At 47.1% G+C, this 15,082-nt stretch overlaps 1 protein-coding gene and 1 pseudogene across 1 annotated transcript in view; one reads left to right on the top strand and one right to left on the bottom strand.

The window, feature by feature from the left end:
- Positions 1-2,596, top strand: part of LOC115326240 — a 68,246-nt gene extending 65,650 nt beyond the window's left edge. The window contains exons 2-3 of the mRNA XM_040216183.1: positions 2,129-2,310; positions 2,386-2,596. Coding sequence (XP_040072117.1) covers positions 2,129-2,310; positions 2,386-2,596 — 393 coding nt within the window. The remainder of the gene's footprint in view (positions 1-2,128; positions 2,311-2,385) is intronic.
- Positions 2,597-8,607: 6,011 nt separating this feature from the next.
- LOC115324146 lies at positions 8,608-15,020 on the bottom strand (annotated as a pseudogene).
- Between the last annotated feature and the right edge of the window lie 62 nt (positions 15,021-15,082).

The raw sequence follows: 15,082 nt of genomic DNA, 5'->3' as shown, positions 1-15,082 counted from the left end.
GCATTTTGTAGTCGGAAAAGACGGGAATCGAGCAAAGCAGGTGCCGCTCGCGGTTTGCCTCGCAGCCTTTTCTTCGGAAGTTTATTCGGGAATAAACCTACGAGCAGATACCGCAACCCTTTTTTTGTGAAAGTAGACATCTTACGAAGCTCGCGTCATCCCTTTCTCTAACTGGCGAAGCTTCTGCCTAGCAAATATCCAGTCCCCCTAAGTGGCAACGCGCAATAACTTGGGCTCTTCGGGTGTTTGGGAACAGGACTCATTGAGAGGAATGACCGGGAATACGCTCTCTATAGTGCTCTTGGGAGAATACGCCTCGCAAGTGGGCTTATTTTCGTCTTCTGCGCATGGGAAAAGAAGTAGCGGTGACGTCAGAACGCCGAGCACTGATTGGCTGATCGCGACCCCATATCTCAGCGTCGTCTGCTCCTTTGCAACGTCGTCTGCTCGCAATATCGTCTGCGTCTGTCTTACCTTTCCTGCGACTTTCGGAGCGAACTCGACTTCGCCTTTAAGAGAGGGCAGACGAAATAACTCGAGCGGTACGTTGTTTTTCTCTAACAACTAGCAGGCGCGCATCAAGGAGGGAAGTCAAAGGACTCACCGGCGAGGTGTCCCGGGGCGCCGAGGTTTGTTTGCTAAGAACCGAGAGTGAGCGTGTTAGTGTCCGCAAGTTCCCTCCCAAATACTTTTTCTCTCCATTCGTGTGCAGCGAGACCCCTCACTCTTTAACGGCGTCGGCGGGTTGGCGCAGTTAACGTTGTCTGCTTTACGTCTGCTACTCAAAGCGATGGCTGCTTTACCTTTCCTGCGTCTGTCGGAGATTCACCGCTTTTTCACCGGCGAGAGTCACCGTTGCCTCGGGAAGCAAGGACAAGAGGAAGAAATTGACCTCTTAATCTAAAATTGAGGTCAGCGATCAGAGTATAATACGGGAAGGGTTCACAAGGGTCGCGCGGGCATATTCCATTTAGCACGCCAGCCGGTCGTGGGCAGACGGCCGCCGAGTCGCGGAGTGCCTGCGAGGCCTAACCGCCCAGCTCGTATGGTTGCGTTCGGTGGAATCGTGGCCGTTGGAGCTTTTCCCGGGTGTTTGTGGATCCAGCGTTCTTGTTCGTCATGGTCTGTTTCAAGTACTTCTTAATTTTTTCTTGCTGTTTAAGGTCGGGATGCGTCAGAAGCGCAGGTAGAAAAATAACGTCCATATGTCGTCGCGACCGCGACGCTGTCGGCCATGCTGATTTGATCGTAAGAAGTCGGTAAGACAGTTTCGGAGCTGCCCATAGGATTTCGTCGTAACCTGCGCAAAACTTACGAAAATTTCGTTTCGTGAATACGAATTTGTTCTTAAGTTTTGTCTTACGCACATTTTTGGCGTAAGATCGTTTCGTGAATCTGGCCTCTGCGCTTCCGAAAGTCGCAGGAAAGGTAAGACAGACGCAGACGACGTTGCAAAGGAGCAGACGACGCTCAGATAGACTGTCGCGATCAGCCAATCAGGGCTCGGCGTTCTGACGTCACCGGTACCCCCTGCGCAAGAAGCAGACGAACATGCCCTCCGCATAGGATTAGATTGCATCCGAGGCGGAAGGGAAACGTTTTACGTGACGAAGCCTTGTAAGAACGAGCTTTCATGGCCCCACTTAACAGATTGACACAGACTATAACTTCTAAATCGGGAAGACGGAAACATATCACTCTTCAACTAAAAACCTTCACCATTGAATGAACAGCGTAACGGTGAGTCCACTGTATTTAAGTCACATTTCAAGAAGAAGCTATCCATCATATTTAAAGGGGCACTCAAGTGGTTTTTGAGTTCGTGTTTCGATGATGACAACTGAATTAAGACGCCGTAAGTATCCCTAAAAGCCAAAAAATATAGTTATACGGTGATTATTTCTTTAATAAAAATGTAAATGAAGGCCTACAAACCTCGGATCCACCCGGAAACGAAACCACTCTCATTGGTCATCGCACGCATATCAAAACGATCTCGGGCCAATGGCGTTGAACGACGTTCCGTCGCGCAGCGATACCGAGGTAGCCGCACCGGCCGAACTTCTTTGTCATTCGGGCTTCGATCATGGCGGAGTTCTCTACGCTCGAGGACGTGACGCCGTTAGAGCTTGACATTCTTCGGCGAACAGCCGACCTGGGGATGATTTCCTACGACGCCACTCCGACGTGCGATGTACACGACAGCAGCGCATCGGAGTCGTGTTCGGGCTCTGAGGACGAGCAGGCGGCCATGTCCGAGGACGAAGACGGCGCCTTTGACGAGACGGGGCGGATCGGCAACACCGACTGGTGGGTGATACGCTGTTTATTTTACCGCTGTATGTGTCATTTGCGCTTGTTTTCTTCTTATTTTCTTTCTCAAAGGTGCCAGTGCGGATGTTACGCGCAGATGCCGACAGCTGACGAGTGCGTCTGCTGCCGCGAGTACCCCGCCGCCGCGTCGAGGCAACCTGGCTGCCTAACAAGCAACCCGAATTTCGAGACGGTGTGCTTGAATCCGGGGGTGCTCGAGGTCGCCTACCTCATGATGCGCCACTACCGCCAGGGCGGAATGGGCACAACAGCGCACGAGTGAGTTCAGCGCCGCAATTTGCTGTTCGGCTAACTTGCAAACCGGCGCCAGCATTAAAACGTTAGACAGCTACTTTACTATCTGTTTCAGGGAGCCTTACGCACGTTACTTTTCAAATTTGAAGTCACATTAGTAGTTGCATCGCATGTTTTACTTGCGTTTCGTGCCGTGTTTCATTGTGAAGTTGTGGGTCATCATAAAGTAAAATGTTCAAAACCTCGATGGCTGCATCAGTATCTCTTGCTTCAAAACAAGTTCGTAAGATGGTTAGGTCCAGTTTAGCTTATCACTAGTGATGGGACGGATCTTTATCCGAATCTGAAGGTTCGGAAAGATTCGGAAAAGTAGCCGAATCCCAAGCGATTCGGAAAAGTTCGGAAACATTCGGAGCGTTGCCATGGTTGCCAAATCACGTTGATGAGTGTTTCAACTTTTCATGATATTATACTCACTAAATTCTACAAAGTGGACTAAATATATTGTAATATAATATCACAGTAATAAATAAAATGTTCCGCTTTGTTTAAATTATTTCGCATGTTTGTCGAGAACGGTAGCCAGACATCACGGGAAAATTGGTTTCGATTCTAAATTACAACGCAATAGGCATGCTTGGTGCACACACATAGAAATGCAAGCGCATTTTTTCATCGCTGCAAGAGATCGATGCCGTACGTGCTCTTCGGTACAGACATATTTTGTGCCCATAATTACTGTCATAGTGGCGCACAACCACACAAGTGAGTATGTTCGATTCGATTATCTCCAACGTGTTTCCACTGAGGTATTGCTATCGAAACACGGGAAACAATGTGAAACTCCTGTTTAATGCTATCCCATTTAGTTAGTGTTTGGTTGCAAACAATGAAGTTGTGTTGGACACCCCTGGGTTGTGTTTCTTTTTCGTCAAATAAAGTTCACGTATAAAAAAACTTGCTGCCGAGAACGTAGAAACGACAGCGCAACGTTTTTCTTCGCCACCGGTGCCGGTACGCAGTCGAAGTTGTGACGAGCAACATTCATCTAGTTTTCGCGCCTTAAAGGTGCAGACATACGCAACTCTAGAGAAGCAGACAAATCATTTTCTTGCCTGAATATATATTTATTGTCCGTTGCGTCACATTATGTATAATACAGAGCATTCTGCTACATTATACCGATCACCGCGAAACCTCACAGGAAGCGAAACCGTGCATTGGTTAGGCCCACGCCAACCACACCGATCAGCTCAGCTGGACCTTGGCGCCTGCCAGGGTTTAGAACGACAGTTTAGTACATACCATATGTTGAAATAAGCAAGACGAAATCTGGTTATCTGCAGTACCAGTACCTAAGGAAAGCACAACTGACCACATTCGCGAAGTTTACCACTATTTTCACACTGCCGTCTGCAACCAGCGACGAATCTGATGAATCTCCGAATCTGTCCGAATCCAAATCTCCGGTGATTCGTCCCATCACTAATATTATGTTCACACTATGGACCTAACGGGCGTAACTTTTGCAACAAACGTTGGCACAACATGCATAAACGCTACGTTCAGGGTACACTACTGAACGCAGCGTTCACACCCATTGGAGTAGTGCGCTCAAGTTTCGCCTCTGACTGCTGCGCCACTCGAGACCCCCGTGGGATGCCTTTGAAGTTTTGATATGGCCATTTTCTCCTCGGTAGCAGCGACGGGCTTGCAATTGTGTCGTTAAAAAAGCTGATCACGGCGGAATGTGCCCCTTGATCATTGCCCCTTGATTCCACTCCGGCAGGTGCAGCTTCCAGACGAAATGGTGCGTCGAGACTTTGAACACTAGATAAAAAACAACAAAAAAGCTAATTTCCCTTAGCTTCATTGAAGTCCCTCTCTGAATTATCCGAAGGTTATTTATTAATAGCGTGCAAGCAATTATGATAAAAGCAATGCCCCGTCTCTTTGGCGTGAACTACTGCATCTCTTTGCCACAAAGAGATGCAGTAGTTAAATCGAGTCAGCATGAACAGTGCTGCCGCATATTTTAGGGTTTGTGACATGCATATTGTTGCGCATGTTAGGCTTTGATAATCTGGTCTGTTGGAATTTACTTTTTCTAACAGTTCTTTGTGATGATTTATGGCCCATTACTACACGATGCCGAACTACAACGAAAAATGGTTGCACTTGTGCCCCACAACCGCTGCTACTTTCTTGTACATGGAGTATACACTACTGCGGTTCAATTAGCAACATAATATAATGTTCACACATGTCAATTTAATTTGTGGGAAGAATAATGGACACAATCTAGAACTTGCTCTGCTCCTCGGGTTATTTTAGATAGGTTGCTGCTCCAGGCATGAGGCCCGTTGCAGCACTTTTTTTTTTTTTTCTGCTGGTAGAGCCCAGAATCTGCAATTTTAAAAGGTTGTGATATTGCGTCTCACAGAAAATTATTGTGGTTATTCTTTCAGGCGCAACCGCTACGCCGCCTACCGGCAGTGCGTCCTGTGGCTGTGGCGGCGCCCTGGCCAGCACAACAGGCGACCACTGCCATCCTGTGTGGTGAAGGCCATCAGGGGCCGGTTTCCCGACACTTCGTATTCTGGCTTTCGGCACAGTCACTGAAAGCCACTCTGGGGGCTCAAACATATGAGGGTAAGTCAAAACGTATCTGCAATGTGGCTATAACGTTTCGTACATTGTTTTTACTTACTTCTGTCTTCGTTTATTTTATTGTTATGCCGTTGTGGTTCTGATATGAAAGTTTGACCATAATTCATTTGTTTTCTCTTTGCTGCAAATAGATCATGGCCCCTCCCTTGGAAGTTTGCACCAAAGAGGAAAAACGAGCAGGGAGCCAGTGTCTCGCTCAACGGAGTGTCTATGAATTGAGTGTCCACACCTTCCGACCACATAAACCGGAACCCTGCTCGTTTTTGCTCTTTGGTACAAACTTCCAAGGGAAGGGCTGTGATCTATTCGCAACAAAAGGAAAACAAATGAAGAATTATTATCAAACTTTCATAGCAGGACCACAACAGCATAACAATAAAATAAACGAAGACAGAAGTTAGTAAAAACAATGTATGAAAAGTTATTGCCACATTGCAGATATTTTTTCACTTGCCTGCCTGCCCGCCCCCCCCCCCCCCCCCCCCAAGAGGATTCTTACCTTATTGTGGTGGAGGGGTTTGTGTGTTCCAATGACCCTCTTGGGCTATGCCGGCCAGGGTCACCCATGCCGGACAGGCCAGAGGATAGGGGCCAGACAAAGAGGAATCCGTGGGTTAGTACCCACCCATGCCTGGCTTTGTGCGGCGTTGCCAGTGTCTGGGAAAAGGAAGATTCTGATGGTTGAGGTGAGCCCTGGGTCATTACTGGACCCTTGGTTAGCTTTGCTGAATATTACAAGTTATCTTGTTGTGATTACTGTTGCAGCGTTAGCATTTTTACAGCTCTGCTTCATGGAATAGCACATATTGTTGGCGATGTTAGAAATGTTGAAGTATTGATTCCTTCGTTGATTGACAAAGTGTCAATAGTGCCATGTGATCTTTGAAAGGCACTAAAGGTATGTGAATCCGTCATGTATGTTGTGAAGGTAATAAAATGCGATTGCTTTTTTGGAAACATTGGCCATGTCTTTGTCATGCGAGTTTCTCTTTGGGGAGGTATACAAACATGAGTGGTGTACAGGGTCGTCCACACTGCGTGGCCGGCGCTCCGCGAGGCGCCGCAGGTGAGCGCCTTGCGAGTTAGGGCCAATTAGTGCGCAGGCTCAGGGAGAGCCAGGGGTCAAGCCTCCCCCGCGTCATCTGCTACAGTGTCGGCACAGCGGCCATGTTCTGAGGCGAAGCAAGCACTGTTCTTACATCCCTGGTGTCACATGATACTCAGAAATTTTGATCTACAAGTGCTCTGCACAACTTGTTCCTCTGAGAAAGGTAAACCAGCCGGCACACAGCAAGTGTCCCGCACGAGAAAAAATTACTTCGCCACATAGCGAAGTAATTGCCGCGTCGGCTGCTCATGTAGCAGACGACGCAGCAAAGGCTTGGACAATGGCTATCGCTAATCGGCCCCAATTCACAAGGCAGCCAACTGCGGCGCTCCACCGAGCGTCAGCTACGCAGTGCCGTCTGCACCCCAACAGTGGAAAACCCTGTACATCGAGACCTACTTGCTTATTTGCAGGGCACAATCATGAAGCAATTCTTTTAATTTTATTTCACCATTCCTTTATTGGCAGAAAATGCCCTCTATCCATTTTTTGGTCATGCCTGATGCACCGGATCCTACAGGTAATTTTTAGGTTACATTCTATCTGCTTCATGTGAAACAGAAGCAAGTTATTTCAAACATTTATTTATAACTATCTGGAGAGCAGTGCACCACCCGGTCTACACAGGAGAGATATCGCACAAAGGTGAAACAAGAAAATGATTCAGATGGGGGAAAACCGCGGTGTAGAATGGCAGTACTGCTTGGATATCATTAAAAATAACTCTGAGTGATCCGAGTTATGCACAACTTTACTCAGCATTGCCAGTCTACCTCCTGGCTGAAAACCGCATTTATTAAAAAAAGTCTCAGGCGAGCAGTGCTGTAATCGTGGTAACTCCTCTTCAACCTGTCAGCTTGCCAGCACATGAAATGGAAAATCAACGCCAGAATATTAGATGCTTCAATTATAAAAAAAAAAAAAAAGTGTCATGAACAGGTTCATTAGTATGCTTCAACTGAATATAATTTACACTTTCAGTAAACCGACTATTTTTCCTTTGACAATGTTGAAAATTCCTGGCATGCAAGGACAGACCCTGTCCTTCTACTTGGTTGTCAATGTCACACTCCGGTCGAGGTCACATTATGAACACTGCGTGAGATGGTAGCCCACTGGTAAGTGTAGGGTACTGATTATCTTTACTTCACTAATGTAGCTGCACCGAAGACAATTATACTGACCAGACTTTCTCAAATAAATGTTACGGCTCACTCCTTGCTAACAAATATTGAAAAATGGGGACCTCCTGATATATTTTGCTTTGCTCGCTGGTGTTCCTTGTCCTCTAACATCCACACTGACAGGTGATATCAGTCGTCAAAGCTTGCATCTCTCGTGGTCCTGAAATCCAAACACAACTGTTGAAATAGGTCTCAATTCTACTTAAAAATTATTGCAAAGCAACACATATCCTTACTGCAGGTCCGTGGTTTCAGGATTGGCCATTCATTCCTGGTAGTGCTCACCTGGTGTAAGTGTTATAAAACAAACTTGCTTCTTTATAAGCTGGTTCACCCTTTGCTGCAGCCAAGCTTACTGCCCGGGGCATTTCTGTAGAGAAAAGGTTGCGTGGTTACAGGGCTGCTAGCATTGTGCAGCGGCCACACTTATTGCTGGCTTTCAAGACGAGACTGCGGGTCGAATGAGTGGACTATGTACTGCCCGGGGCATTTCTGTGGGGAAAGGTTGCGTGGTTAAAGGACTGCTAGCATCGTGCCGCGGTCACACTTACTGCTGGCTTTCAAGACAAGACTGCGGGACGAATGAGTGGACTTTGTACTGCCCGGGGCATTTCTGTAGAGAAAAGGTTGCGTGGTTACAGGACTGCTAGCATCGTGCAGCGGCCACACTTACTGCTGGCTCTCAAGACAAGACTGCGGGACGAATGAGTGGACTTTGTACTGCCCGGGGCATTTCTGTAGAGAAAAGGTTGCGTGGTTACAGGACTGCTAGCATCGTGCAGCGGCCATACTTACTGCAGGCTTTCATGACGAGACTGCGGGACGAATGAGTGGACTTTGTATTGCCCGGGGCATTTCTGTAGAGAAAAGGTTGCGTATTTATAAGCCAGTTATCGCTTTGTTGCAGCCACACTTACCACTGGCTTTGAGGATGAGATGGCAGGCTGCTTGGAGGGCATGGCGATGTTCAGGGAGTCCTGTGAAAGTAGAGTCATTTATGTACTAGGACGCTCATTTTAACTGGTAGGTATACTTCGTTCAGGCTGCGGAAATGAAACATGAGTTTAGAGAGTGCCCTTACTGCAGACTACGGCCGAGGCGGGACCTCCGTGCTTCCACTAACTCCTCCTTTGAAGACCTGGCAAAGGCCGCAGTCATGGGCGCCGGAAAGATGTCTGTGCTGGCCTTCGCCGCAGTAGCAAGACACCGCCATCGACTATTGATTGCGATCACCTCCACTACGAGCTTGTGAACGTAGCCTGGAATTGAAGGTTTTTTTTTTTTACTTTATCAAATGACCGAGCAAGTCAACGACCATAAAATGAATGCCACACTTACTGTAGGTGGGTGCTGCCTTGACGGGACAAGCTGTGTGGTGGCCCTTGCGTGCTTTGGATGTTTTCACCGCCCAGCGTGGCTTGCCCGCTTGCGTCTCAGCTTGGCAGCGATCAGCATTCTCATTGAAATGCAAGATTGCCACTCGAGTCCTGCAGTGAAATGGTGTTTTATTAGGGATGATGTTTGCAATAATAATTGTCATTCGACCGTTTCTCTTGTACTTTGCGAGACCAATATCTAGTTGTTGGGGAAAAGGACTAAGTCAGGTCGTAGTAGGTTCAGGTGATAAACGATTATATGCAAACTGATTAAACATTATGGAGCTTAATCATAATATTACCTTGCACGCATGCCTTCTGGAGTGAATGCCCGGGACTTGGGAGCGAAGTCAATCAGGACGCTGTGGGAGGATTCCAGGGCGAATATCTGGCCGTGGAGGGACATCTGGGCCAGGTCCTTCAGGAGGCGCTTGTTCTCAGTGATCTGCTTGTAGTGACTGTAGGCCGGGGAGTCTGAAGAAAGAATGTGGTTTAGGAAAAGCAAACTACCCAGGCAGCACACCAATGTCGGTCCGACATTGGCCTAACATTGGCAAAGACCGGCCGCAATATTGGACAATATTGGAAGCGCTACCCTTTCCAACGTTGGCCCAGTGATTGGTGCCAATGTTGGGCCACTGTTCAGCCATCGTTCCAGCCAATGTCGGCCCAATCATTGGTGCCAATGTTGGGCCATTGCTAAACCATGGTTCCAGCCAAGGTGCTCCCACATTGGCGAAAACCGGCGTAATATTGGACAACACTGGAAGCGCGACCCGATCCAATGTTGGCCGTTATGCTGATTTTTGGCCATCGTTGCACTCGCCCGGCTCTTTGCAAGTGCATTCACCAAGTTGTTTGCAAAAAGGAAGGTAGACAGACACAAGGGATTGTTTTAAAATCTTCAAAGAGTTTATTACACACAGCTTATTCTGTAGACAGGCACAAAATCAGCAATTTTTAATATGTGAAGAGACACTATTCAACTGTGATACAACTAAGAAGATTGCAAAGTAAACACAAACCGGGGTAATTATTGTGGAGTGTCCAGTCTCCCGGCAGCTGGAAGAATTTTTTCCCCCAAATTCTACCGCTATTCGCCCTTCATTGGCGGTGCAATCAGTTCATCGAACGACATTTCATAGACAGATCGTTTCATCAACACGCGATGTTTCATAAAAAAAACTCAAAATACGTCTTTTTCCCTCTTTTCTTTTTTTGCAATGAACCGCTTCAGACTTGGCATGAAGCGGCGTGAAAGGGTGGGCTGGTTCGGTGAGCACGCGCCTCAGGAATACACTTGCGTTGAAATGCCCCTACAGCGTGCAATTCGCGTAACGCATGTCAAGGAAACGTTGCACCTCAGGAATACACGCACGACGAAATGCCCCTACAGCGCGAAATTCGCGTAACGCGTGTCGATGAAACAAAAATGTCGACGAAAAGGTGGCCACGAAACGTGTTTTCGCGAAACGCACGGAGAATAAAAAAGTCAGCATTCTACCTGCAGTTGTGACATTATTTCAGACAGATAATGGCAGGCGACTGTCGGTAAGATTGCGGGAAACTTATTCTCCCGGCTGCCAGGATATAGGCCCTGCTCAATTCTAGAGGTTATCCGGAAGATTACCCATACAAGAGCGGACAATGATCACCAAGTAGGTTGCAGCGCACTTACTTTGAAAATACCGGACTTGAAAGATGTAATCCGACATATATGTAAACACGGGCACTGCAGAAAAACCACTCAAACACAAAAACCAGAAGGAAGTGATCCGTGAAGATTCAACACGATGTAGCACACGCTGCCATTTGCCGAACCGAACACTAAACGATTCACAAAAATGTCTTGGGCTTCTATGAAGAAATCGGCACGGGTGGGACTTTTCGAACGAGATACCATTTGCCACAGAAGCGAAATCCACAGCGGGCCCGCACCCCGCAGGCCGCATCACACGCGAAACTAGGTCCGGTCTTCGCGACGCAGGCATTCCGAGTTTTTCAACGGCTAATGCGTCATCCGTCAAACCACGTGATCACGCTTCTGCCGTTACCCGCGCACAGAGAGCGAACTCAAGCGATAAAACGTGTACGGTTCATTGGTCCGGCGAGTACGGACCGTCTACCGCGCCTTCAGCTTAGGGAGAGAGAAAAAAAGAGAAGGAGGACAAAGCAAGCAGGCCAGAACGGGGGTGGGGTGCGCTTACAAAAGGCTAATCTTCAGGGGCATCTCAACAATGAACGCAGCGAGAGAATTTGTCACTCCTACCCAAGGTTGATAGTGCAGTAGATGTTATGCGTGGCCTTGGGCTTTAGGCAGGTTCCGTGCTCTGCCTTATCACCAGCTTCGAGACCGTAGTCAAGTGACCCTAACCGGAGACAGGATTGGCCTTAAACACGCATAGCGTCTACCCTGCTGTCAATACCGATTTAACAGGACAGCTCTTTGAAGGTCAGCTTTCGAACTTCTAAAGAAGCTCTCCAGCCCAAAAGTGGTTCTAAACGGGGCAAGTTTGAAGACAGTATGTTTTACGTCGTATAACGTAAATATAATAATATATAAATATATAATATAATGTAATGAAGAACTAAGCGCGACTATTTTTTGCGCTCGATGTACACAAATATATCTATAAGTATATAAATATATTTTTTATCAATAAATTTAAAACTGTTTGTACGCTGTTAGGTTCGCGTTTTTAAACTTCAAATTGTTTTACGAAAGAGTTACACATAAAAGACAGCCCGAGCAGCACATCGTCCGAATAGCAGCACGCGATGAATCGCCCACGCTCGCCGACAGAAGGTTGCGATGCTGCGCGAACGGTTTCTGAAAGATGCTGGGTAGGGTACTCCGAGCGCAACGGCTTCGCGACCGTTCGAAGGGCAAATGATTCGGGACAACAAAGTAGGGTCTAGCAGCTTCAGTAAGCTAACGGGGCTCGAGAGTCCCACGCTCACATTTCCGCAGAGCGAGCGCGGCCGGCCACATCGAGGCGCAGTGTGCTCTCGCGTCGCGATAGCTACGTCGTTGCTCTGCCTACCCTGATGACATGTGCACTGGCAGTCGAAGCAACCCTGTCGAGACTTCACTCGAGTTTAATATATGACTTTATATCGCGATATACTCTCGTAAAACTGAGAGTCACTTCGGTTGCGGCGTAAGCGGCGGCTTTATGTTTGTTGACACCTGCGTCGACAATGACGAAATATGCACATAATCATTCAATATAAAAAATAGAGCACGCAGAAAGAAATACAAACATGACAGGGGCACGGACAAAGAGAAAACGTTAACGCTACGTATATATAAAAAATATATTGGAAAAGACAAAATACTTAAATCTAAAAAAACGGAGTTAAGTTGTCAACGCCGAGGTAAGGCAATGCGAATGGAGAGCAGCCGGCAAAAAAACTGCAATAGTCCTTTAGGCAGCTAAGGACGTATTTGTGATTGCGGTTATAAAGCGCCGGCGACGTACGCCCCATGAAGTTGGCTAAATAAAATTCTCGCCCGAGCGAGCTCATGAATGACTCTTTTCCAATTTCCTATTTCTGCAATGCAAAAAAGAGGTTCGCGGGTCTATAGCCTAGGCGACGTAAATATCGATAAGCCATTGGTTATGGCAGTACCAATATTGACCAGCCTATACCAAGACATCACCAATATTAGAAAACTCTTGGCTTTGACAGTTTAATATTAACCAGCTTAAGCCAACGTATATTCAATATCGGAAAACACATTGGCTCTTAAAGTTCAATATTGTACAGGTTATGCCGGCGTATATCCAATATAGGAAAGCTGTTGGCTTTGACAGTCCAATATTGGATCCAATATTGGAAAGCCATTGGCTCTGACAGTCCAATATTGTACAGTTTATGCCAGCATATATCCAATATCGGAAACCTATCGGCTTTGACAGTCCAATATTGGATAACTTATGCCGGCATATATCCAATATTGGAAAGCCATTGGCTTTGGCAGTCCAATATTGGATAACTTATGCCAGCATATATCCAATATTGGAAAACCATTGGCTTTGACAGTCCAATATTGGACAGGTTATGCCAGCATTTATCCAATATTGGCAAGCCATTGCCTTTCACAGTCCAATATTGGACAGCTTATTCCAGTGCATCACCAATATTGGAAAAACATTGGCTATGATAGTCCATTATTGGCCCAGGTAATTCCAATATTGGTAAACACATGGCTCAGTTGGGCCATTGTTGGGCCGTTCTTTGTCCCATCAATTCCAATGTTGGCCCAATATCGTGTGCTGCCTGGGTAGGCTATGAAGGCAATGACTTACTGGGATCCATCAACATTTTTGTGGCTTCGAGAATTTCGTTGTGCACACACCGCGTGTAGCTGCCCCCGTGACCAGTGTGCTTGTCGATGACGTGGTTCTGCATGCTCAGCCAGATCTCGACGAGCAGCTCCCTGTTGCCTCCCGCAGCCATGGCAGACCAGTACATGTGGTTGGTGGTCGCCTGCGCCCACTCTTCTAGCGGTTGACATCCAGCTCGTTTTCGTGCTGCGTTCAGCTTTTTCTTCACACCTAAGATTTGACGAGATAACTCATATCAACGTGCAGCATATTTCCCTAAAAATGTAGGTTAAATGCAATACTTATCAAAATTGCTTACTTTTGGAGATGTGCCAAATGTCGAAGTAGTGGGCGGTCCCAGGTTCGTGCACCTCCATGTGTTTTCGTATGGCAGGGTGGCGGTCAGTGTCCAAGGATTTTACATGGATACCTGCATCATATAATTGCAGAAAGTTGCAATAATAAAACTAAATGTTAGGTCTGGTTGCTGAATTTGCTGCGTAGCTGCTGAGCCTTGACTGAGTGCACGTACGTTTCTCCTCGAAGAATTCCAGCAGTTTGATAAGCCCTCCTTCTCCATGTTGACACTTGCCATGGCTCGCTCCGACTACAAGCAGAGGTGTGGCATATTTTAATCGAGTTATGCGACCAGCAAAGCAGTGCTTATATTTTCGCTCAGATCGGGTTTCTTACCTCTCCTAGCTGGACTTGGATGGAGTGGAGGATCTTGTTGATCTGCTGAACATGTGCAGTGTAGGTCAGGGACTTGGCAGAGAACCCAGGAGAGTCGAATCTGCCATCGCTGGTGATGTCAACATCCTTGTCCTCCAGCTGTCTGACCAGATCCTGTTGTTCTTGCAGGTAGACCTGTTTATGTAAATGATTGTTGCTGTTCAAACCAGGTGAACCTTACAAAGTTACGGTTATGTGTGCACAATAAAATAAAACTTGCTTATTTGTAATTTCAGTACCTTCTAAATACACAATTAAATAAATATTTAGTAGTCATAACCCTGGCTGTGTTGCAGAATTTGTTTACAAAACTAAAGTGCATTAGTCATTTTTCAACTAAGATTTCACCCTTCTCTGCCTTTAGACCTACCTATTTCAAGGTATATGCCTATTTAAGCACCACTAAGAAAAAACAAAACAGAAAGCAACTAAGACCCTTTTAAATATTGCTCACTTCGTCGATTGCAGGGAACATGAGGCTCTTCTGATATGTGTAGAAGGTCTGATCGCTGAAGACCTCCACGTTCATGTGGCGCAGCATCCTCAAGGTGCTTGTGACATTTGATCCAGAGAACAGCAGGTGGCTGGACAGAAGGATGTTTCCAGCTGCCCTCCCATTCATGAGAGGCTGACTGTCCCATATCCGCTCGTGATTCAGGGGGCAGATGCTTTTCACCTTGATCAGTGTGCCCAGGGGGGTGATTGTGGTGTTGCAGGGCCGTGAACACTCCTTGCAGGTGCTGAACAGCTCCCTCAGGCAGCTCTCAAACACGAGGAACTGTCGCTCCCCCTCTGGTGGGCCTGGTGTGTATTGATCGCTGCAGCAGAATCAAGAAAATATTTAGAAACGAAACGGAATGTAAACAAGAACAGCTTACCTCTCAAAATCTTCGTCACGAGTTGGGGAGTATGTCAGAACGGACCCCGATGAGAAGCTGGTGGCTCCAGGGCTTAGCGGACTTGACGGAACCGCCTCCTCCACAGCAATGGCTGTCGCTGGCGGTGCAGCTGCTGGTAGTGCAGCTACTGGTGGTGTGACTGCCTCCTCCATGGTAATGGCTGTCGCTGGTGGTACAGCTACTGGTGGTGCAGCTACTGGTGGTGCAGCTGCTA

Source organism: Ixodes scapularis, unplaced genomic scaffold (assembly GCF_016920785.2).
Source record: "Ixodes scapularis isolate PalLabHiFi unplaced genomic scaffold, ASM1692078v2 PGA_scaffold3__209_contigs__length_174095766, whole genome shotgun sequence".
Lineage (NCBI taxonomy): Eukaryota > Metazoa > Arthropoda > Arachnida > Ixodida > Ixodidae > Ixodes > Ixodes scapularis.
The sequence above is the reverse complement of the archived record's forward strand: the minus strand, read 5'-3'. Positions and strand labels throughout refer to the sequence as shown.